The sequence below is a fragment of the Amblyomma americanum genome, chromosome 10, assembly GCF_052857255.1.
Source record: "Amblyomma americanum isolate KBUSLIRL-KWMA chromosome 10, ASM5285725v1, whole genome shotgun sequence".
NCBI lineage: Eukaryota > Metazoa > Arthropoda > Arachnida > Ixodida > Ixodidae > Amblyomma > Amblyomma americanum.
Window position 1 is genome coordinate 22,404,967 of NC_135506.1, and position 24,193 is coordinate 22,429,159.

Sequence of the window (24,193 nt, forward strand, 5' to 3'; positions counted from 1 at the left end):
GTGCACTAAAGAATCGAGCGACATTCCCATTTACCATCAACACACATTAGCAAACATTACCAGCACTAGAAAGTGAAGTAAGTCTACTGTCTTGATCACAGTACTCAGAGACATCTGCCTCGACAACAGGCACTATTCCACTTTTCCTCAAGTGTTCCATACACAAAAAAATTATATAAAAAGATAAGAACATTTTTTCGCTGCTGTTAGAAAGAACGATGTCATGTTGTAAAAACCAAGGCATTTTCTTCAGTCTGTCAGAGCTTATTATCAAGCAGTTATGCATTGTGTGTTTAAGATGATGAGTGCGGTGAAGTGAGCAAAATAATGTGATTATGTTCCTGCAAATGCATAAATTAATACTATACATTTGCATGCACTAATTGTAGTTACATTCACAAAACGTTCAGTAAAAGTTTTGTTCTTGCAGAAGTTCCTATTTCACAAATCTACTTTTGTCTGAAAGTGTTGTTCATGTTTACAAGAATGAAAACTCAGGCTGCTCGAGTGACAGCCTTTTTGTTCTTGGCCCTTCATGTACTTCAATACAGAGGTGAACTTTATTCAATTCTGATTCTGACATTACACAGTGTAGTGTGGAAAACACATGCTCCAGGTTACTAAACGATGCCAGTGCCATATGTGGGTCTACCAGCAACTTCTCTTGTGCAGCATTATTTGGTCATCCACACATGCTCACATGTGCTGTGGAGTTCTCCTCTGCATGACCTTTCTGCACAACGTCAGTGCAGTAATACAGGGAGCACAATAAAACCAACGACAAGAGCTGATCTGATCCCCACACAGAGCTATAACATGGCTGCCATCTATGAGAACACGCAGTGACAAAGACGGGAGTCCAGTACCCCCAACACTCCGAAGGGGTTTAGGATTTATAAGAATGTTCCTTGAAACGGTGCATCATGGCACCAAAGATTCTAGTATAGTATATCTCAGACATTGCAGGCAGTACTGCACTGCATTGTTGACACACTTCACACCAAGCAAGAAATCAATGCAGCACATAATAACCACCTAAATCCATTTGAAGAACTGGCCACAACTCCTGGCCAAATGCAGGATCACCCACTCAATAGTGAAATTGGCATTAGGGAGTCCAGAAACCCACGAAGACATCAAGTGAGTACTAAGTCCATCAGTGTGTCCTTGTCTCTGGCAGATGAAGTGAACCTTTCGCACAATTTACTCACAGATTTTTTCCCACAAGGGCATTAACAAGGCTGCTCTGAAGATGAACGAAATGTCCTCATTTGAGTTACCCTTTCACATACAACCGTGTGAGGCCCACACAAACTTGCTGCAGATGTGACCCTCAATCGCAGAGCCAATTCAAGGTTTTTGGGACACCTGAGAAGCTTGGGCTCGGACGTTGGTTCGATTCGTGTGACCCCGTCGGTGCACAACCATGTGGGAACGCTGCACAAACTTCTTCTTGCAGATGTCGCAGGCGAAGGGGCGCTCTCCAGTGTGGATTCGCAGGTGCTCCACCAGATGGCAGCGCTGCAGGAAAGCTTTGGTGCACTGTGGGCACTTGTAGCGCCGGACGTTCTCGTGCATCTGGCGGTGTTTCAAAAGCACGTCCCTGTGGGCGAAGGTGACCCCGCAAGGCTCGCAGGTGAGGGACTGGTGCTCAGCATGGCTACGCATATGCCTCGTCAAATGATGCCGAGCCTTGAACCTGTGCAGCCAACAAGAAAGAGACATGCAACTTCAAATGGTGCAGCAAATGAGACAGAAGCAAGCAACCAATGCAAGGAGAAAGGAAAGGCTAGGCGGTACCTGAGCATTACAAAAAGTGCGCTGGATGTCACATATTTTCACAAGGACTACCGGGATACTTTGGTTCATCGCATAGCAGCCGCGTCTACATTACTGATGCGTTTGTCAGCTGCTGGCGGCCTGGCACAATGTGAGATCATCTGCTCGTTTCGCAAGCAGTGCATGCGCAAACTCGCCAAGACGACAAATGTGACAAGCCAACTGGCATGGCTGAGCCCTCACTTCCAGTTTTAAAAAAAATTAAAGGTGGCCCTTAAGCTTCTTTACGCGCGGGAACGCAAAAGCACTTCAAGTTCCGTTGCCTCCTGTGTTAATTAGTATTGCAATTAATCACTGATGTTAATTAATGAATTAATCTGTTAAGATAATTAACCATCAATAAGTATAATCTATTAGTTAATTGTTAGCTATTAATAATTGATTATGAATTAACTTCATTATTATGTTCACTCTATTCTGAATGAATTAGTAATTCACCACTTTCATGAATTACTCGGAGCAATTTGTGTCAATTTAATTATGATTTAATTATGTTATTTCATAATTTGGTCGTTTAAACCTTCCATTCAATCATTATTCATCATTAAAAATCATAATTACTATCTTACTGGATAATTGACAGTTCATGAGGACACACTCTGTACTTCCTGTCCCCAGCCTGTGGTGATACACTCATGAGGCAAGAAATGCTTTCGAATTGAAATGTGATGTAACAGCCTCCTCTAAATTATTTCCTTCCTCTATGAGCCAAGGCAAGTGGACAGGTACAGTTTCCCGACTAGCATTTAGCAACATCACATGAGGACTGAAAAAAACTATTGTACAATGCCCTATGACAGAGCAAATTGGTGAAACAGGTGAAAAAATGCGCATGCATAAAAAGTGCACCTGATCTGCCCAGGTTCAGCATTAAGCTTTGCTTCAGATATAGAGTTTTGTAGCGAAAGCTACATTGGCCACAACTCGCAGTTTCGCCGTGCTCGCATTCCCACTCTGGTTGCACCGCACCACGTGATCAACCACGTGACTGGTCACGTGACCAACCGCGTGACGAACCATGTGACCAGCGATGGCGCTGCGCCGCCAGCAGCTGCTTCGCACGATGTGACCAACCACGTGGTCGGTGGTGGGAGCCACTGAAACCCCCGCACACTCACTGAATAAAAAAAAAACCTCTGCCGAGGCTGGGAATCGAACCAGGGTCTTTGGCGTTTGAGGCGGAGATGCTACCACTCCGCCACGACGGCGCATGTAGTGAATGCGCGTCTTTCATGTATTAACTCTTCCGAACCAGATGTCGACGCACTTTCACTACGTATATCCTGGCCTAACAGAGCTAGGCCGTCATGAATTTTTTAACAAGGTTCATCTGCACATGTTTTCGAAACTGGAAGCCATGAAAATGCCGACTTTGGCTGTGTGCCTAAAGTGCTAAGTAATTGCTTTCTCAACCAAAAACTTCTGTGTGTACCTCTGCACTAACCGTTTCAGGCACCACTTGCTATTCCCATCCGAAACAAATATTTTTCCGCCTATATAGCATATAACCAGTACTGAAGAAAGAAAATTTCACAGCAGGAAGCACCAACTGTTAACTCATCACTAGCATGTACAACACAGTGTATGAATAGGCCTCACAATGGTTGTAAATGTAACATCAAAACACTAGGATATGTAAAATAAACACTCGAGGGATCGTGGAACCCCTATCTGTTTTCAAGATGCATATTACTCTTGAAATACAGAGAAAAAAAGTGACATCATTAGTGGCAACAAAATCTGCCCGTGTGAAAACGGCAGACAATGTGAAGCCAAACTCACTGTATTAAGAAATATTATAACTGTGATTTCTAGATGGAATAAAAAAAGACGCCATATTTAAGAAGGATGCTAATAAGAAGGATGCTCAATTCACCTGGAACAATGGAATCAATGCTATGTGTAGCACACCTTCATAAAATGCTGGGAGTCAGCTACATACACAACTATGCACATTGAACCTGAAAGGGTTAAAGAGGTACTGAGGACAGATTGAGGTTTGTGTGCATCAATGTACAGTGTGTTTCACCTCGGACATTACATAATTTTTAAAAATAGGCTTTTTGAGTTAGAAGAGCGTTTCTTTCGGCATAGAATTGTCAGTGGTTCACATCAGAATACAACTAAGATGTGCTAACTAGCAGGCTTGCTATCTAATATTGAATAGTTAACTCTTTAACTATTACTATTAGGCTCCTCAATTGTTGAAAGGCGTGTGGCCCGCTGTAAGTATATATCCATATCAGTTTTTAGAATTTCGAAAACGCGGTTACCCTCGGTGCTGTGGCCCAACAGATTTTGGCTACTTCGACGAGTTACGTGCACTGGTGAGGTTGCTTTGCCTGCAAGTTTCTCGAAAGCGCCTGTATTTTTCTGAAATTTAGCCAAAATTTGTTGGGCCACAGAGCCTAGGGTAACTGCGCTTTCCAAATCCTAAAAACTGATATGAATATTTCTTATGGTGGGTTACACGCCTCTCAATAATTAAGGAGCCTAAGAGGAATAGTTAAAAAGTTAACTATCCAATATTAGTTAACCAGCGGGGTAGTTAGCATGTCCTAGCTTATTCTAATGTACTGCACCGCTAACAATGCTATGCTGAAAAAAGTGCTTTTCTAACTCAAAAAACCAATATTTAAAAATTGTGTAGCTTAGGAGAAACACCAAGTATTAAAATGGCAAATGAAGTTTTTATAAGCTAGAAACGGTAAAATTAAATCCATGTGTCACCACCACCAGCCTTTATCACAAGCAAACTGTGGTGACGTCTATACAAATTTTTTGAGTGCAGATCCCCGAGGCAATGCAACATCACAGCTCCCTTGAAAGCAGTTATCACAGAGTCCTTTTCAGCCTTTATGTAATGAGTTTGAATCGAGTGACGGGAAAAGTTTAGATCAGAATTTTCTCAGGAATAAATGCATCTTTTGCTGCCAGACAAGCATCAACACAATCAGAAGGAATCATAGAATTCATTTTCACATAGAACGAAAATTAGATTGAGTGGTCCTTAATGCCCGTTCAACAAACAGACACATCAGGCAGCACTTCAACCACTCACGCCATTGGGCACAGCGGGCAATGAAACATGGGCTGGCTGTCATGGGTCAACAGGTGTTCTTGGAGCAAAGCTTGATGGTTGAATGTCTTGCTGCACACCAGGCAGTGGTGCTGCTGTCCACCAATGTGCACAGCCTCATGCTCCACAAGCTCTTCATGGTGTGCAAAGGTGGCGCCACAACCGTTGCACCAGAAAGGCAGATCCTGGGGTTGCACGGTGGAGGGCTGTTGAAGATGTTGCACCGCAGTGTCTCCACTGGAGTGTTTGATACCGCGGCGGTCGCCAGAACCTAGCAATATCACCCCTTCTGTGACCACATGGAAGCTGCCACCACTGGCAACTGGAAGCCCATCGTTGAAGGTGGTGCTTCCGAACCTGGCATCTGCATATTCTGCGAGTTCAGACAACGAAAATTGTACAGCTCAAGACCATTACAGTAAACGCAGCTGTGGGTTCTAAACATCTGCATCATCTTTATTCACATCAGGACGACATAAGTAGGCCCGGGCAAAAAAGTGAAACACATTTCACTTGAAGCAGCCTGGGCACCTTTGTACAAGGCAAAATACTATGAAAATGACAGATCATGCTGGATAACTGACGTACACTACAGATTAGCTGGGCAAGAAGGAATATGAATTCAACAACATTTAACAGTGCGGGTCCATCTGGTTAGGAGAAAAGAGACAATACGCAGCTAAAGAAGATTGCTAAGACTATTTACATGTAAGCAAAGTAACAATTTCAACGTAACAATTTTTTTTGTTTACTCATATCAGCCTGCAAAGTTTAATGATTCTGCACACACACACTGTGGCAGTGACACTATGTGACGAATTCAGCATATCTTCACTTGGAAACTAATGACAGATGGCAAGTTTTCAATAAGGCAGTTTTTAAGGATATCAAAGTGCAACTGGACCAAACTAACACGCAGTCAGCACGCATACAGAAAAAAAAAAAAGATCTGAAATAAGAGCACTTGACGTCATCCACAAAACCAACAATGAAGAAAAGTAAACCTGAATATTGGGACCAGTTTTGATACACCAATGAAAGGGCACGGGAATGATTTGAGAATTTGCTACATTTTTGCTCTGTGTTGCACTGACGAAACTGATAGGTAAGAGAGGCAAGCTATAAAGCATATATTTCAAGCTTGATCGTCATCACCAAGCTCAAACAACCGCAGCCATTGCTCATGATCACATGCTTCAATGAACCGTAATTTTTAAACGGAAACTGAGGATGAATTGAAGTTAGCCTGTATTTCCCACTGTGTTTTCATGACAAAGACGCTACTCTTTCCATAAAAAGCCATTTATAAGCTAGAAAGGACAAAAAAATTAAATACAAGTGATACCACCAGCGGCCATTTTCGCAAACTATGGTGACATCAAGACAGTTAGGAGCCAGACTGAACCGCTATTCATCTCAAGGTGGTGATCCCAAATCCCTTTAAACTTGATGCCATCAGTTTGAATCCAATTTTTGAATGTTTGAATCCAATGCATCTCCTGCTGCCAAACAAATATCAAAATAGGCAGAAAACGCCCCCCAAAAAAATGGATTCTGCTAAGAACTAAAATTGGATGTAGTTTCCCCTAATGTCCCCTTTAATACTCCACAAGACAGCAAAAAAGAAGCCTAAAAAAGCATGACAAGGTTTTCTGGACAGTACAAATATTGCTCAGTAGAGGGAAGAAAAATAGATCAGGGGGGCAGAAAGACCTTTTTAATTCTACGCTCTCTGATTAAAAGCAGTGTTGCAAGTACAGTAATATTCACTGTTAGCACTCATAATCCACACTTACACATTCACACATGCTGCCTTTGGCCACTGCAATCAATTGGCGGCAATACCACAAGTCTCAAACGAGTTCTCCTAAGCATTTCATACAAGGAAGCAGCACACACAACTGTTCTTGAAATGCTTTAGAGCTCAACATTGACTTCCGCTTCTGCAGGCTTGGAACCATTGCAACTTGCTGACATCGATGGGCATCCCACGTCTCAGCATCCATCGCCGCTTTGTTGTTATTGACAATGATCCATACTTGGCGGAAATTGTGGCCATCGGCAAGGCTGAGAGCATGACAAGAATGGTGCGGTGGGGTCTGAGCTGCAATTTAAAAGATGTTGAATAATTTGTTAAATGAAATAGCAGTTACAGCTATGCAAGTGAGTGCAAAATTTTTTAGAGCTTTGCTACCTTAGTATGCCAGCCTTTCAACTTCACAAAATGCTCCCGAGAGAGAGACGAACAAAAAAAAAAGGCATAGAAGACACACAAGAAAACGCACAACAGGCCTCAATGAAAGGAAGTTCAAAACGTACACGACTGACACTCCAGCTATTGTGAGATTATAATAAGTAGTCTACTAAACAAGACAGTGATAAATTCACCGGTCGAAACTGTGCAGCAATTCTGAAGAACCACAGTTTGCAATGAAATGAACTAACTCTCAAGGATTCGTCCCAAGTGTCAAAAATGCTATTGCGGCAATGGTGTGAAAATTTTCCCGTTACTTTTTCTCAGGTGGGTGACTGTGTGAACAGAGGCAATGATGTGTACATCATTTACTTGCAATGGACCTGCCATAATTTAAGGAGTGCAAAGGTCCTTTATGAAAGCAGTGGGTGGTACCTCAGAGTTTAAGCCATAAGCTAACTTCTTGCAGTATCACGGTCTGACGAGGCCACAAATCAACTTGAAAAACACAGCTATAAGTGCACAAAATGCAATTTGAATGAACTGCAAACCAGTTGAAACTAAAACGATCCAAAAATGTTACCAGCACTGACATAAGCTATATGGAACACAGGTAACCGTTCCACAGCTGCAAGCCCCACATACGGCATTCGCTTACGAGCCTATTCACACAAATATTTCCTTTAAAGCTGTGCAGCTTCACAGCAATGTTTCCATTAATTCAAACACCTTAACAGTGTCGCTGTGTTTAAAGCGGGTACCACAGGCAACAGTAAACACGTTAGCACACTGTATACACACTGCAGCACCTAATGGTATGTAGTACACTCCATGCAGGCTGCTCATTTTGCGTGTTGACATCAGCTGGGTGGTCAGTGTTTTATTACTGGCCAGAAATTGGAGGCTGAGAATTTCAAAGAAGATCAATAAAAATCGAATATGTCAAACTGATAATTAAAGGCCACAAATGAAAGACAATAAGCCGGCGCTGTCTCACCAAGATCATATATCAAATCATTCGTAACTCAGTGAGAATTAATGAACTGATATTGGCACAGAAAGTGATCACGGCCGAACAATGGAGGCGCAGAAATAATACCCTACGAAGCCAAATAGCCACGCAAAGTGCACGGAAATCTTCAGGAAGGCGAAATTCACAGTTCTTGACACCGCATGTGTGTTCGCGTTCTTTCTTTCGGTGAAGTCGAGTGTGCTTCAACAACGTAGATTATCCGGAAGCTCCATCGCCGGGAGACCCAGCGCCTGGCGTGTTTTTGTTTGTTACCGTGAAATTTGTAGGCATGCGGGCACACAAGGTTGACTTGAGCGAAGTATTGCTGAGCGATCTAGGACGTGGTCTACGCGATGCATCAACTCGCGCGCAAGGAGTTTAGATCTTTCCGAATGTGGCTGCCATTCCATGCAGCAAACACAGTTGACGAAGCCAAAACTGTGGTGCACGTTGCGAAAACTGCGCATTTTCCTTGCCCGCACGAACACGGAAACCCACAGAGCAAAGAACCTACTGCAGAACTAAACAGCATAAACCACTCAAGCACAATCCAAAAAGAAAAGCAAACAAAGACGAGGCCTTGAGTTTCGATTTCGCGTTTTTCAGGTTGTTCACAACTTACAAGCCCACCTTGAGCTCACAATCGAAGCCAACTTTTCGCTGCATGGACAGGAAGAAGTTAAAAATTGCAGCAAAATACGCCTTTGGTATACTTTATGTTTTTATTCTCACACAGTTTTCGTCAGCACAAGCTGCATTAGTTTTCGTCAGCAAGCTCGAAAGCGGCATCACAATGCGCATCAACGATGGCGGACACGACGGCGGAGATCGGTTCGGATTGTGAACATTGACTGCTTATTAATTGACCTTTTTTGTGTGTTTAGGGTGAAGTGTGGTACCAAGGTTGAAGAAGAAATGTGCTCTTACAGTGAAGCTTGTAGTGTGCAGGGCTCAGTTCTTGTGACCTTGACGCTGAAGAAAGCCTGCTCCGTATTTTTGTCGTTGTGCGCTCGGCAAACCGAAAGTCGGCGTTCATTAACAGACGCTTCGGGCTCTTTAAAGGCTACAGCAAATCTGAAGGCTGCCTAACGGTTAGCCGCAAAAGACGATAGGTTGCCCGCGGTCTAAGTTGCCGTAAAAAAAAAGAAAGTGCGTGTCTGTTCATACGTTTCGGACGCCTAGCGCCTGCCAGTGCATCAGAGTGCATTCAGTTGCCAGGTGCAGCCCCGAGAGGTCGCAGTAGAAATATTTTCGTGCGTCTGCGCGCTACTCGTAAATATCGTAAATGTCACCACCGCATCAAGGACACTGCCTAAGCACCGGCCAGCCTCTGGGCTGTACATAATCTGAGCCCCCCAAGCATTAAAAGAGTACGAGCATAAATATCTTGTTATAGTTACTTCCGAAAATACCGTTAATGCCTGGCATTGCTCATGATACATTGTGTTACTAGGCAGGTGTGGCGCTAGGCATGATCCATTCGCAAATGCCGATGAAATATGAAGACAGTTGCTATAGTTTCGGTTTTGCATGAGGGCATCGTTATAAAAATAGGCACTCCTCAATGGTTCCATTGTGCGAAAATCTAACCCACCATCTGGATTTTATAGTCGCAACTGTAAAGCTGGAAAACATGAGAAGTCCAAACAAATTCTTCTTATTGTTAAAAGAGAAGTGATCTAAAAACTACAACTCTGTTTAAATGCACATTCTAATGCTAAGCTGCTATTGTAAGCTCTTTGTTAAAGTTCCAATGCTTTGTGCTATTTTCTGGTGCCATATCTGTCTTTGCTGCATGTGTGCAATGCTCGAGGTACCTCTCCTCATTAGTTTGCAAGAATAAGAAAAAGAATCAAACATTGTGCAACTACCGCATGGAATGGCAAATCTGATTATCCTTGGTTTTCCTTTCAGGTAGTGTGTGTGGACTTGCATCTCTAAACGGTGTTGAGTTGGCACTCTGTTGTCTGCTTCTTCTGTGTGTTGATTAAGCAAAATAATTGTTTTGCAATGAGATGCACTTTCCAGACAAAATGCAGTTCCTGGTGATTAGAGTGAAAAGCATCTGCATCTTTCAGTAAGCACTTCTGTGATCAACATCTATTGGTGTCCAAATTCGTCACGAGTACAATGTAGTTACCGATCCATTTTTTGCTGTCACATTCTGCTGTTTTACTGAGCAACCTCAGCTTCTAAAAAGATTTTCATCTGTGTTCATGTAGCAAAATAAAAAAAAAATGCTTGAGAAGAGATCAGTGTAAATTCTGGCTAGAAATGACTTCTCATCTTTGTTTCAGGCTGGAAGCTTATCATCTGACATTGTTGATGAAGTGCAAGCTTTGACGGCACCAGTCCATGGATTACTCGTGGCGGAGACATTGCTCCTTGCCGGCTCTTGCTATTCTGCAGCTTCTTGAAGAGTGCCTCAGAATTCGTTATCATGTGCACCACATGTTCACAGACTGTCTTTATTTCACTTGATGCTTTGTTTTGCATGATGCTTAGTTTTTGTGCTTATTGTTTCACTTGAGGCTTCTACACATGGCCTGGCATGTGAAAGCTAATCATTAGCACCGTGCCAGGCATTTGTGTGTACTTGCGAAAACAAGCTTGCTTTATTCATCCTACTTTTTGTTTCCCAGTTTTTATTTTGTCTTCCTACCAGCTTCTCTTTATTCCCACCTCAGAGGTTTTTTTTTCCAAGGGGCGTGCGTTGTTGTTGCTTGTTTCATTGGAAAGATTGTGTTTTCCGCATAGCCCTATTCATGGTTGTGTCGCCTATTTCCAGCCCGTCTGGGGAAAAAATTCCACAATGATGCCTTATTGACACAAAAAAAATTGTTTTATTAAATATCTTTACATACAGCTTCCTTGGCTAAACCAAAATAGTCTGGAGCACATGGAATTGCTGCAGAATTGCAACAGGTACAGCTCCCCCTATAAAACTGATTCTGCAAGGTGTTTTTCGCAATTTCGTGATTTTCAGATTTTTTTTAATGATGTGAAGATGCCACAGGGAGCGTGGGATGCACCGCAATGTGTACCGTTTATTTTTGCACGTCAACCAAGATTAATAAAGATACAAAGTAGCTGCAGATATTATACCTTTTAGATTACTTACAGTTTCAATCATCTATTTTCGATGATGGCCAACCTCTTATTTGTCATTAGGATGCGATGTGTGTACAAACTTTGAGCCAGAAAATGTCTTATTCCAAGACCGAGTTGTAAACCGATTTTCTGAATGCCGACACCACACATGCCTGCAATCCTGGAAGGCCCCTCCTCGACATGCATTCTCTCTTACAGGTTACCCGACAATCCCCGAGGCATATTTGTTGCGTTCTCTGAATGGCATGCTTTCCATTGTGCAGGCTTGGTCTTCACTAGGAGCATGTATGGTTCACCACTTCAACAAAAGTTGCATGCAGCAAAGCAGCAGCACCTGCACCTCGAATGTGGCAACACCATGTCTTCCCACATCGGCTTCAAGGGCCTCCAGATGAAGTACATTGGAGAGCGCCCGTTTCGGTGCGCCTACTGCAACCAGAGCTTTAGAAGGGGACACGTCCTGAAAGACCACCTCCGCACACACACAGGCGAGAAGCCATACCAGTGCGTTCGTTGTGGCAGAAGCTTTGCAGTGAAGAGCAACCTGACTGTGCACCTTCGCATCCATACGGGTGAGAGGCCGTACCACTGTCGGCTGTGTCCCATGACTTTTGCGCGTAAGTGGGGCTTGGATAGCCACATGCGAACCCACAAGAGTGATAAACCATTCAGGTGTCGTTTTTGCTCGAAGCCATTTTCCTGCATGTTGTCCTTGAAGAACCATGAACTTAGTTATCATCCCAGTGCACTGACTGCTCCTTAAAGCTGCAGCGTGTCCTGCAAACATTCACGTTGCGCTGTGTGAGGATCTGCCGCTTTGGCTGCAAGATTTTTACAGAAGTTGTCCAGAAGGGTTCTTGTTGATGAGGGCCATGTGGTTGTGATGTGTTACATGATGCCATATACCAAAGAAGAGGTGTGTTATATGATAAAGTATTAAAAGTGAACGGTTTTAAACAATTTTGGTTTCCCACTTGTGAACACGGCGCGAGTTGAGAAAGTGCACTGGCCATGGACAGATTTGTTTGCTGCGTAGCAAGGTTCCATACGGGTTATGAATATTCTTTTTGTGGAATGCTTTCAAACCCTCTGCATGCTTGCAGTGACAAATGCGCTTAACTACTTTAGAAATCCAAATAGCCAGTGCATCATGTGCAATTATGGTATTTATTTTTGCTAAAAGGTCTGCCACTGAGACATCAGACATACTTCTTTCACTGTTACAACTGACGTTTCATCTAAAAAATTCAGTTTGGCACATTCCTTTCTCATGAGCAGTGTAAATTGGAAGTATTATCTATGTCGTGAGATAATGCACCTTTATCCTCAAGCGTTAGAAGGAAATGTCAGTCTTTGCCTGACCAGTATTAATGGTGTGATTTTCATGATGCCTTGTAGTACATAAGAAATGGGCCTCAATGTTAAATGGTGTGATTTTCATGATGCCTTGTAGTACATAAGAAATGGGCCTCAATGTTCATAATTGTTTGCTCCTTGTTCCGGTTTTTTTTTAGCCAAAATAAACCTCCATTTCTACTGACATCACTTTCACATTATGGTCATTATACAAGCTATTGCTTTACCATTTTATCTTGTTCCAGCTCCTGAGTGACATTAAACCTGCAGTTTCACTGTATGGAAATAAAAGTGGCCAAATTTCCGGCGAAATCCCACTGTTGAAGCTATTAGTGATAGCCAGAACTGTTGGCTGGTGGCTGCCTTACTGTACACACGGTTAATAATCACAGCTTGTGCAGTTATAATGATTTGAGAGCACCAAGAAAGTCTGAAATAGTTCGTTTTTGGTTGCATTCAGATATTGCATCAAAGTTTGAAATTTTTCTATAGCATCATCCCCATTGCTAAGCGTATTGGACTGCATGGCTGATTAACAAGCACTTTGGAGCACTGTTACTTCTGTGCCCTGTATAGCACAATGAATTTTCGTGAAAAATAAGCTGCATAGCAAAAACCACACGCTGCAGTGTACCTTATCAGGTAGAGTTTCCGCAATAATTGTCATGATGCGCAGAGAATATTTCTGCAAGTGGGTGAACAAGACATGTTGTTGGGTGAAAACTAATGGTGGGTGTTAAAAATGGCGACACCAAACAGTACAACTAATTATTTCACATAGGTAATGGGAACAAACCATATACGTAAGTACTATAACTGAAAGCCTTAGTTATGGATAGTGTTGGCTGTAGGCAGCCGATGCTACCTTTTCTCGAGCTTAATGTCTTGTGCAGCCACACGACACAGAAGATTGCTCCCGTCTCACAACTTGTTCGCAATAGAGCAGAAGCTTTGCGTTGGAGATGGCAACTTTAAGAGATGTGCGGTTGGCTTGAGAGTGTACGAGAATAGTGTGTATGTGAAAGTTGTTGCCTCAAGTGTTTAGCCCCACTCCACATAGACTCTAATAATCCATATAAAAAAGCTCAAGGAGGTGCTGACCTTGCACTGGATTGGTTACAAATTGGTGCTCGTACAATCAAATCTCATATTGTGCGTGTGCTAATTCAGTCCTTATTTATTTTGAAGTCAATGTTGTAAAATAAACATTGAACTAAATTGGCATGTCCCAGGTGTTTACGATTATGCTCTTTTAACGAAAGTTATCACTAAACTCACACTGAATGACATAGATACAATGGGAGCCTTCCACTCTACCTCCAAGAGATGCCCTGAACTTGAAAGAATTGTCTTATCTTGCAACACTTGAAAACAGTTCCCAGTTGTGGCTCCAGCTATGTGTGATATCAGTCAACACAGATGCAATCTTCACAGACCCTTTAGCTAGCTGCAACAAAAATACATGAAGAAATTCCAATAAACACTCCAGAAATTTTCTCTCCAAGGAGCAGGTACTTCTTGCAAGATATTGTAATGTGTTTACTTGCATGGACTTCGACGCACAGCATTTGCATGAAATGAAATTTCTTAAAACATCTGTAAGCCTGACATCACTTGTGCAGCAGAAACTTAAATATGTTGTGCAATGCGGTTCTGAGCGGTCAAGCGGTGTTGATGTGGGAGCTATGTGCGATGATTTCAGTGACTACATTGAGTGCAGATTTCATTCTGTAGTAAGGAAACCTAGACATTGAATATCAGTGAACAGAGAAGCTTTAAGGCATACTTTCACAGCCAATGTGAAAGCTGCAGCTTACACAAGTGCATAAAAGATAGTATAGGTGCACACTTACAACCAGCTTTATTGAAGCAAAATATTAAGGATGTTTTCACAGTGAATTACACAGCTTATTTCTGAAAATATGCATTCAGCAACAAATGGTTCATGGCTGATCCTTGAGACAACAGTGGGATTGGGGTAATTTCACTGACTTGACTATTGGGTACCTTGTGAATGCTGTTAAAGAATGAAATGAAGTAGTTATTAATCTCTTTATGTAAATTTAGTGGTGGTTACCAATCACCAAGCAGCATTATGCAAGTTGGTTTGGTTTACGGGAGTTTAACCTCCCAAAGCGACTCGAGCTATGAGGGATGCCGTAGTGAAGGCCTCCGGAAATTTCGATCACTCGGGTTCTTTAACGTGCACCAACAGTACACGGGCCTTTAGCATTTTGCCTTTGAAGCTCGACTGCCGCGGCCGCGTGTCTTGCCATATGCAAGTATGGCATTTGAGCCCTTATTCAAGTGATGTGCACTCAGATTAAAAAACAAAGGTTCGCATGGGTTTCATTCATATCTGTAGCTGGCAAAGCTGCTTCAGGGTTGCTCTGCGTGACTGAAAACCATATAAACGTGATGCCTAGCCACTAAGCTCAATTTATATCAAAACCTGTGTGCAAATGCAAGACAAATTGCTCCTCTAACCGTGCTAGGATGATGTTCACTTCATGGCTTTGGCTCTGCCTCTGGCCATGCAGGATCATCCACGCAAGCTCTGTTGTAATTTTCTTGATGCACATGCTATGCTGTGAAGCCATTCCTGCATCACAGGACCTGTTGGTGAGCTCAACGAGGTCCAGCAATGCCGACATAAATGCTATTGATGATACACAACATTGGCCACTTTGCCAAGCAAGCCAGTCAGTGACAACTACCTTGTGTAAGAGAGCGGCTGTGACTTAATGAACTTTAAATAAGTTCAGTAGCTTCCATAAGAAACTGAACCTTACAATACGAGGAAAGCGCAGCGGGATGTTTGAATTCTTTTTAAATTGTGGTGTTGATCAGTGGGTAATTAGTAGCAACTATTTTTTACCTGAAACAGCCTCTCCATTCCTTGTCATATCTGCTAACGAACCTCGGTGTTTAATGCAAGAGCCTTATCCAGCGGGCCTAGCCTAGCTGTGCTAATTGTAGAGACCCGTGCTTTGCAGAAATATTAATGATTCCATTGATGCAACCTGGTTGATTATGATGATGAATTTCCATGACTACTGAGGCTGCCCACATAAGTTTCACACCGCCAATCTCAGCAGCTGTTAAATGTGACCACTGTTGAAGTTATCAAGGTCTATTTGACTTATTAAAGGTCGCCACTGCTCCCCGTTTCCGGTAGCTATCACTGAATATTCCGGATAAATAACTCACACAGTGCATGATAACGAGTTTCAGTAGCATTACTCTTCAAGTGAATCGCAAGACTAGCCATCTGACACCGGTATACGATGACCGAGAAGACTCTGAATACTGGCTTTCAGGAAATCATTTGATTTGCGTGCCCCCGACGGTGCACGACCAAGTGCGACCGTCGCATAAACCTCTTCTTGCAGATGTCACAGCTGTAGGGCCGCTCCCCAGTGTGGATTCTCAGGTGCTCCACCAGGTGGCAGCGCTGGAGGAAGGCCTGGGGGCAGAGCGAGCACTTGTAGCTGCGGATGCCCAGGTGCAACTTGAGATGCTTCGCCAGCGACTCCTTGTGGTTGAAGGTGGCCCCACATTGCTCGCACATTAGGGAAGGATGCTCATTGTGGTTGGGCTCATGCCTCGTCAGCTGCTGCCGCAGGGGAAACCTGGGGGAACAACACGAGACGAGACAAGCCAAGCCACAATGTTGGCCCATTTGGCTTGTGGTACAGATGATACAGTGTGAAGGATAAGACAAGCGAAATAGGCCAGCCTGAAATTTAAAACGATGATACAGTGAAATAAACCCACAAAGGCATGTTTAGTAACATTTCCGGGAAGTAGGACACAAACACAGGAATGACGATACTATAAACCCATGCCCTTAATTAGCCATTAGTAGGGGAAAACTAATAGCACACACTGCATGAGAAGAAATTTCTATTGGCTAAGCAGGAAGATAAAAGTGAAGGCACTGATTAGATGGGCACTAAAATGAAGTAAGGTTTTTACTTGCCATAGCCAAAGGAGCAGCTATGAGACATGCCACAGTGGAGGGTTCTGAATAAATTTTGACCATCCTGCTTTCTTTTACATGCGCCAAAATCTCAGGAACTTTTGCTTCTCTGCTTCTATAAAACTACAGCTGGAGCAGGCAGAAATCGCTCCCAATTTCAAACTAGTTGCAGAGCACTAAAGCCACCTAATGTGAATTTCACCTGTGGCTTTATGTGGCTGTATTAATTTCAACAAACGAAGGTGTGCTGCATCACAAAGAATGTGGTTCCTGACACTTGTCTCAAGTTACACGTGTTCATAATAATTGGTTTTTGTGTGGAAAGGAAATGGCGCAGTATCTGTCTCATGTATCGGCGGACACCTGAACGGCGCCGTAAGGGAAGGGATAAAGGAGGGAGTGAAAGAAGAAAGGAAGAAACGTGTTCACATTTCTCATTTTACACTTTCTTGCTCATGTCGCCACGGTCAGTATGTCTGTGCTCCTATTTGCTTCAGTTTTTCAATGTGCAGTTTTCCCATATATATCAAATATCTTTCCTGAATTAATGTTAGTAGAAACTTTAGTGTTGTGTAGGTTCTCATCTGGATCGTTGTTCCATCATGCTGATTATTACAACAAAGCCACATTAACTTCCCCAGTTTACAGTTGCCCAATTTATATGAGCATGGTTTACTCCACAGCAGTAACACTTCCAGGTGCAGTTGCAAAAGAAGGGCCCATCGATCCCATTTAAAATTCATTCCGGTGAACAGATCTTCACTGGAATGGATTTATCTCTTCACTGTTGTAATTTCGCATCCGTTTGATTTGGCCAGAAGAGAAGGAAATGTGTTCTTGTTCCTGGGAAGGTGACACAGGCCGACTCAGTTCCTAATTAATTAGATGTCTTCACAGGCCCACTGAATTCCTAAGCAATCGCATATCCTGGAAACATTAACCGACCCAATTAAATGCATTAACCTTTCATTCTAAGGGGTCACCACACGAAAAATAAAATGTTGATTTCCCATCACATGGAACACAGTTGGAAAGCGAAGGTGCAAATTGCACTGGATTACTGCCGCTACCTTTTGTGTCAGCACGACAACCCCTCCCATATGACTTCCTATATGAACACCCGTATGTCATCCGATATGATTTCTCTTATATGACCTTCTGTATGACTGTTTCCAAAACACATATCAAAGTAAGGAAGTATGAACACCCGTACGGCATCCTGTACGATTTCCCTTACGATTTCTTGTATGACTTTTCAAAGCACATATCAAAGTAAGGAAAAGAGGAAGTAAGGCAAGCACTCAGGATACGCACATCATGGGGCACACTGGACACTGGAACGTGGGCTGGCCATTGTGGATCTCTAGATGCTTTCGAAGCCGAGTCGGGTGACTGAAGGCCTTGCTGCACAATGCACAGCGGTGTTCTTTCTTGCCCTCATGTACTCGCCCGTGCTCCACCAGGTCCTTCTCGTACGTAAAAGTAGCACCACAGCGAATGCAGCAGAATGGTGCTACATGCGCGTGCAACACAGAGTGTTGCACCAGATGCCTCTGTGTGCTGAAGATCTTGTCACACAGCTTGCAAGGGTGCTGATCACCAGCTATGCATGACAATCCTGTGTTGTTGTCCTGTACAGCCATTTGTGAAAGGGTGCTGTGACCACCCACGTGGAATTCGGCGCCATCCGAGTCTTGGGGCTCGGCCTTGACGGCTGCAGCATCTGCAAACCAAATGTCTGCATATCCTGCAAGTTTGGGAATGGTAGGCGGAGAATAAAAATATCTTATGCATCTTATGGGTGTTCCAAACTATGTTAGTTACTGCAAACGAGCACATTTGTTAAACTAAAAGGCTACCCATGACATGAAAAGTTAATTAGAAAGTTGGGCTACATTTAGTTTCTAAATGTGGCCAAATACCTCTGTTCAAAAACTGCCTGACTTCATGCGACACTTCATGTAACTGTGATCAGCACCTCATGACAAATTCATGGTACCATTGTCGTAACTGCAACAGACAGCAATTTTCTTTCAGTGTCTTCCAGTACTTGGGACCCCAGATGAATGAGCCATAGGCAAGTGAGGAAATTCCCAGAAAATATCTGCATTCATTTTTCACCCAGAATGCAAATCCAAGGCACCTAGAGGTCAAATCAACATGCTTCATTGACCAGAAAAGCTGAACTTTGAATTGCGATTTTCCAATTCTGTAATTGCACATAAAAGGGCATGCTCATTTGCTTCTAAAGATCCATCCATACTTACAGCTGTTCTCAATGCTACATATACATGATAAGCATTCTTTTGTCGGAGTGATTATATCAAGACGTGAAAGTTGGGCTGAGGGACATCTTTTTCTCTTTCAAATGCGCAAAAGCACTAGCAGTAAGCAACGGGGATTTAGTGATCTCTTTTTGTCTACTTTGTATCGCAGCTAGGAATCACTACAACTTTCAGTTTCACTATTAGTTGACCTGGCTGCACTTCACACCATGGCATTCACATTTCTAGACAGCTAGTCAGGCCCCTAACTAGTTTGCAAGCAGTGATCAAAAACACAATTAAGTACTTAGATTTTGGTTTTATGACTCTTCGATTTGATCATGAACACTATGCCGTAAATTACAGCAAGAAAAAATAACGCATGGAAATCTCAATATTTACAAATAGAGTACCTTTCGCGTGGTATAAGCACATTTCACATAAGGTACAAGACAATCATAAAAATCACCCACAAAAATAATTGCTGGTAAGCTAAGCAATCGGCAAGTGCAGGTTGTATACTAATGAAATGAACCAGTGTTCATTTAATGGATTTGATTGGGTAGGCACCTAATCAAACATTCAGTGCAAATGAGATACCAACAAGTGGCACAAAGGCAGTGAAAATAACTTTATAAAGAGCAGAGTGCTGAAGCAATCTTAAAAAATGGCTGTGGTATAGCTCTGGTTAAGCCTGGAGTAAGCGATAGCTACATCTGGCCGAGTGGAACTCTGAGTGGAAGTCAGTCTTCCGCCTCTATGTTTCGCTGGGTGTTCCTTCATCTTCGCCCCACTTGACACGGCGCATGCGCACAGCGTTGCGCGCCGCACCACATGACCAACCCACGTGACCAACCACGTAACCAACGGCGCCACCACGGAGCTCAAGTGGTGCCACGCTGAAGGGTCGAAGAGGTGGTGTAGTGTAGCTATCGCTAAAAAACAGACTGCAGGCGTGCAGTCACTTAATCACGCAAGTCTTGAAGTGTTTGAGGTGCTTAATGGATATAATTTGGCGGTGTCCAAACAAAATTGGTAAGAACAGGTAGAAGTGACATTAGCAAAGAATATAACGACAATTAAACTGACAACTGCAAAGCTGGAGTGAAGCTTAAGCAACTTTAAAAGGAGACATTGGCAATGAGGTTGCTTAATTATTAAATGTCTTGAGCCGTTTGCTGGCTACAGCAGCTGGATGCAGCTTTAAGGGAAAAAATGCAATCTTGCTTAGTACCCAGTTCATGTTTGCCACACATTGACAGATTTTACAAAGCATAGAAGAAAGCATGAGCATTAAATGATAAGTTTTGCATATCCACATTTCACATGACACAATGCATAACATTCTGGTACTTACAATAAGTTACTACCCATAGCAGAAAAGTGCGGAAGAAACAAGGTCACAAGATAAGAACAGCAGCAGATAATTCTGTGTCTTTGTTCTTCTGTCCTTCTTTCTTTCATGCTGTTCCGCTATCGGAAGTAACCAGTACTAACTCACCCAGTCGTCAGTCTTGCTGACAAGAGGCCATAAAAACTTTAAAAAGAAAAGACAGGTACTTATTCAAACAAGTTTTGCACAGATGCGTTATCACCAATCATAAGGCACTGACTTAAGCTGAAGAGAGTTCTGCTCTGATGTTGGCTTAAACAGAGCACCAAAACCAATAAAAGTTAGTATGAGTTTTGATCTGCCCAAAAAGATGTTTAGCCTTTCATCAGCTTTGAAAACCACCAAGCCAGCACAGCCAGCTTTCTGGAACCGGAACAATGCAGTGTTGCAACTGCATCCATGCGACAGTTCTAAAAAAAAAATAATATTAATAATAAGCCGTGTTGACTGCAATTCATGTTGTATGCAGTCAAAAGCAAGCAACCTGCCACAATAACAATGGTGGATCTTGTGGCTCATTCTGGCTCAAAGTGCAGTGTTGTTTGCCATATGGAGCATGGAGTTTGTAGCTGTCTTCTCTTTTTCCTGCAAGGGAAAGGACATGACGCTTAAAGTTATCAGTGCCCCTAGCATCTACGCAGCTCACTACACATCACAGCAAATGAAGGAAATAAAGAACACAAAAAATATGTGACAAATATGAATCCCTGCATAACTCAGCTGACTTGCCTTTCATAATTAAGCTGGATGCACCTAAGTGCTGTATGGCCACTTTAAACAGAATACTATCAGCCACAGTAGGTGTGTTTTATGAGACGGAACATGGCGAAAGGGCTCCCTTGATGACAGCACTAGTACCTTTCAGGAACTAAAGCATGATCAGTCTTTTGCCCTTGCTCTACTGATGGCATAAGGCAATGTTCAGCCTGGGGGCACTAACATGATGAATTATGGAAAGGGTCTACTCCAGCACCAGGCTGTGATTATCTAACAAAAGGAATGCTTGAGCAAAACATAGAAGCAGCAGAGTAAGGTAAACTTAACAGTCTATTATGAAGATGAACAAACACAAGCGATGCTGCCCGTACATATGCTTTCCACCCAGAAGCAGTACCCATTTACAGTTTCAGTCTTGACCGCATAAAACTTGGCCAGAAGGCTAGCGCCCGCAAATTGTAACCTGATGAATGGCCACATGGACGCACACACAGTTAGCACATTTGTTCAAGCAAGAAATCATGCCTTGCATCAACATACGCCAGCAAAGCTACTTTGATCTTGATGCAAGGCGTTTGGTTAATTGACTTAAGCTGTGGAAAGCTCTGGGGAAACAATTATGGTGTTGTACTTTGGGAAGCTATTACAGGTTTTGGTCAGATCTGCCTTTGCGCTATTTATGGGGTTCAACGTCCCGATGTGACTGAGGCCATGTGGGATGCCATAGTGGAGGGCCTCGGATAATTTCGATCACCTGGAGTTCTTTAATGTGCACTGACATCGCACAGTACATGGGCCTCTAGCATTTCACTTCTGTCGAAGTGCGACTGCTGCGGCTGGGATTGAACCCGTGTCTTTCTGGTCAGCAGCCGAGTACCATAACCACTGAGCCACCATAGTGGCTGCCATTGTGCTATAGATTTTAAAACTACATAAGATGCCTGTACCAGCAGCAAATTTAAAATACTGACAATTCCTCGCATTGCCTGAGCTACCTACTGCCTGCCCCTCTAGTGTCGACTATGTTAGCAGTGCCAAGAAAGGAAGAAAAGAAGGGAGTGGCTCACAGGCAAAAATAACTCCACCATTAAAGGGGCCATGAAATAGGCGGACAATGTTATACGCAGTGAATATGCATGCATATTGTTTCACACTACGACACAGCTTGTCAACTTTGGAAGTGTTTCCCCTGTGCAAAGCTACTATCGTTGATCATGTGCTTGGAGCACTGAACGCATATGTACTATCAGCGTCAAGTAAAATGCGAACACAATAACTGTGACACAAAAACATGTATTCAAAAATATTAAAAGCTGGACAAAAAATAAAGGAAGGGTCTATTAATACTTTAACGCAGCAGTTTTCGTGCCATCTAAGGGAAGGCCAAGTGCACTAATATAACGTCTCCTTCAAATTTTGGTCAGGCATGACACCCTTTGTTTTAACCCCTCATCATGATAAAATAAATATATTGTGCGATATGTGGTGGTGAAAGCTGCAGCTACTAGTTTGCTAGTGAGGGGGCTTAATTAACGCGGGGCTGCATCAGAAAATTGGAAAATGTTCCCGTGATCCAAGTATGAAGGAAGCACTCAGCACCCTGAGACGCTCTTCCCCTTGGTGCCATCAGTGATGGTTATGTATGAATGCAGAGCTTGCAGTTATGCCACTAGCTACCTTGCAAACCACCACGAATAGGATGCATATTAACGCTACACAACATTTTCCTGTCTCAGTTCTCAGGGTTCTCTGAAGTGCAGGGAGCAAAGACAGCAGAGATAACTGCTTGTCCTACTGCAGGTCTTCTCACAGAGGCATGAAGGTCTTTGAGCACAGTTGTTTCACAACAGTTCCTTGAATCCGTCAATGCACACATCACCACTGCAGTCTTGTTTGGTCCCAAGCACTTAACGAAAACTTGGCATGCACACCCACATGAAGATGGCAAACGCGCATCACACCACTCTGATGGGTAGGGCACGTCTTCAGTGTTGACAGCTTGATGCACTGTACCAGTGCACATCTTGGGGCTTGTTCTTAGTCCTGTGCAACGCTCTTGGTCAGGCTAGCAACCTCTGAGAGGCTACGGTAAAGAAAGGAAATGAAGACAAATTAGCAGCCTCACAAAGATCTAATGAAAAGGCATAAATGACAGTACCTGCACGTCACAGTTTTGAGGATTTTTTCTCCCTCGACGGGTCATGAAGCACAGTACTAATAGATATATGGGACATGAAATCATGTGCATTCTCTACGTAGCCACTAATGTAAAAACACGCCAACTGAAGGTTTCCATTCGAAAAAACAACTCTTGCGACTGTACACCACCTACTTGGCTGTTTAGCAGGCTGCACACACATCAAGCAGCTTTCATCACACCTGGCGCTCTTGTGACTGGAAAATGGTTCGATTCATGCTTCCATGCACATATCAGAAACGTCTCTGTACTCGAGTGTTGATGCAGCGTGTTCATGGGAGAACGCCTAAAAGCAAAGCATGCCGTGGTTAATAGCAATATATGCTTGATGATGTCATGCTTAACTAAACACAAAACTTGCAGGAACGTCGGCAGTTTAACACCGAGCTGCCACTGGTTCTAACGCAGTACTTTTGGTGTTTTCGAACTTACTGGCACGGTAACTCAGAATTGCGCGCTATTCTAAAGGAAGGCTCACCTATTTTTGAAGAGATGCAAGCAGAGCGATCCTGCGGCTGCCACTTACAAACGTAGCCTGCCCAGTGCATTGAAGGACATGGTCATTGTATCAGGTTCCTGGTTTCCATCGTCCGATCACGGGTGCCTACGTAGATGGGCGGATTGCTCGGACATGAGGCGAGAATGTTACAGGCGCCGCTGTATGTGGATCGCCGTCAGAAATTTGACAACGGAAACCTGAGTCCAGACTTCAGCCAATTAACCATCCGCACTGTCCGTGCGATGAACCGTGTAACGGTAATCCGGCAAGCAAGACGCACAGACAACAAACGCAGCAAGCAGCAAAGCAAGATGGCAATGCCAATGCAGCTTTTAGTTTCGAAGTGAAGAAAACTGAAACCGAAACGGGGCAGAACAACCCACTACTAATGTACCTCAATAATAAAGTAAAGTCTCTAGATAATTAAAAATTATAGAGGAACCTTACCCATTACTCATCTTCACTAGGGGCCTAATCGCGCATCGGGTGCCCAAAAATAAAACCACCGGAAGTAAGCGACCACGTACCAGAAGTGAACTAAGCAGCACAG

General features: G+C 43.2%; 2 protein-coding genes and 1 long non-coding RNA gene across 7 annotated transcripts; 1 reads left to right on the plus strand and 2 right to left on the minus strand.

Moving 5' to 3' along the window:
• Window positions 1–546: 546 nt before the first annotated feature.
• On the minus strand, window positions 547–8,688 carry LOC144108750 (uncharacterized). 3 transcript variants are annotated; one of them, XM_077641917.1, is made up of 4 exons: window positions 8,217–8,688; window positions 6,715–7,022; window positions 4,901–5,291; window positions 547–1,699 (listed from the first exon to the last, which is right to left on the minus strand). In XM_077641917.1, the coding sequence occupies exons 3-4, from the start codon at window positions 4,927–4,929 to the stop codon at window positions 1,351–1,353; spliced, it is 378 nt and encodes a 125-aa protein (XP_077498043.1). In that variant the 5' UTR covers window positions 4,930–5,291; window positions 6,715–7,022; window positions 8,217–8,688; the 3' UTR covers window positions 547–1,350. The 3 variants fall into 3 exon arrangements, with proteins under 3 accessions (XP_077498043.1, XP_077498042.1, XP_077498041.1); XM_077641916.1 differs by having other exon boundaries at window positions 8,212–8,663; XM_077641915.1 differs by having other exon boundaries at window positions 6,715–8,688.
• Window positions 8,689–8,914: 226 nt separating this feature from the next.
• Window positions 8,915–12,635, plus strand: LOC144107748 (uncharacterized). Its single transcript, XR_013309374.1, has 2 exons — window positions 8,915–9,494; window positions 10,039–12,635. It is a non-coding gene; the product is annotated as an uncharacterized LOC144107748 (long non-coding RNA).
• A 3,266-nt stretch (window positions 12,636–15,901) lies between these two features.
• LOC144107747 (uncharacterized) lies at window positions 15,902–23,962 on the minus strand. 3 transcript variants are annotated; one of them, XM_077640907.1, is made up of 3 exons: window positions 23,671–23,962; window positions 17,888–23,030; window positions 15,902–16,223 (listed from the first exon to the last, which is right to left on the minus strand). In XM_077640907.1, the coding sequence occupies exons 2-3, from the start codon at window positions 18,214–18,216 to the stop codon at window positions 15,908–15,910; spliced, it is 645 nt and encodes a 214-aa protein (XP_077497033.1). In that variant the 5' UTR covers window positions 18,217–23,030; window positions 23,671–23,962; the 3' UTR covers window positions 15,902–15,907. The 3 variants fall into 3 exon arrangements, with proteins under 3 accessions (XP_077497033.1, XP_077497031.1, XP_077497032.1); XM_077640905.1 differs by having other exon boundaries at window positions 23,623–23,962; XM_077640906.1 differs by lacking the exon at window positions 23,671–23,962 and adding an exon at window positions 23,280–23,388.
• Window positions 23,963–24,193: the final 231 nt, after the last annotated feature.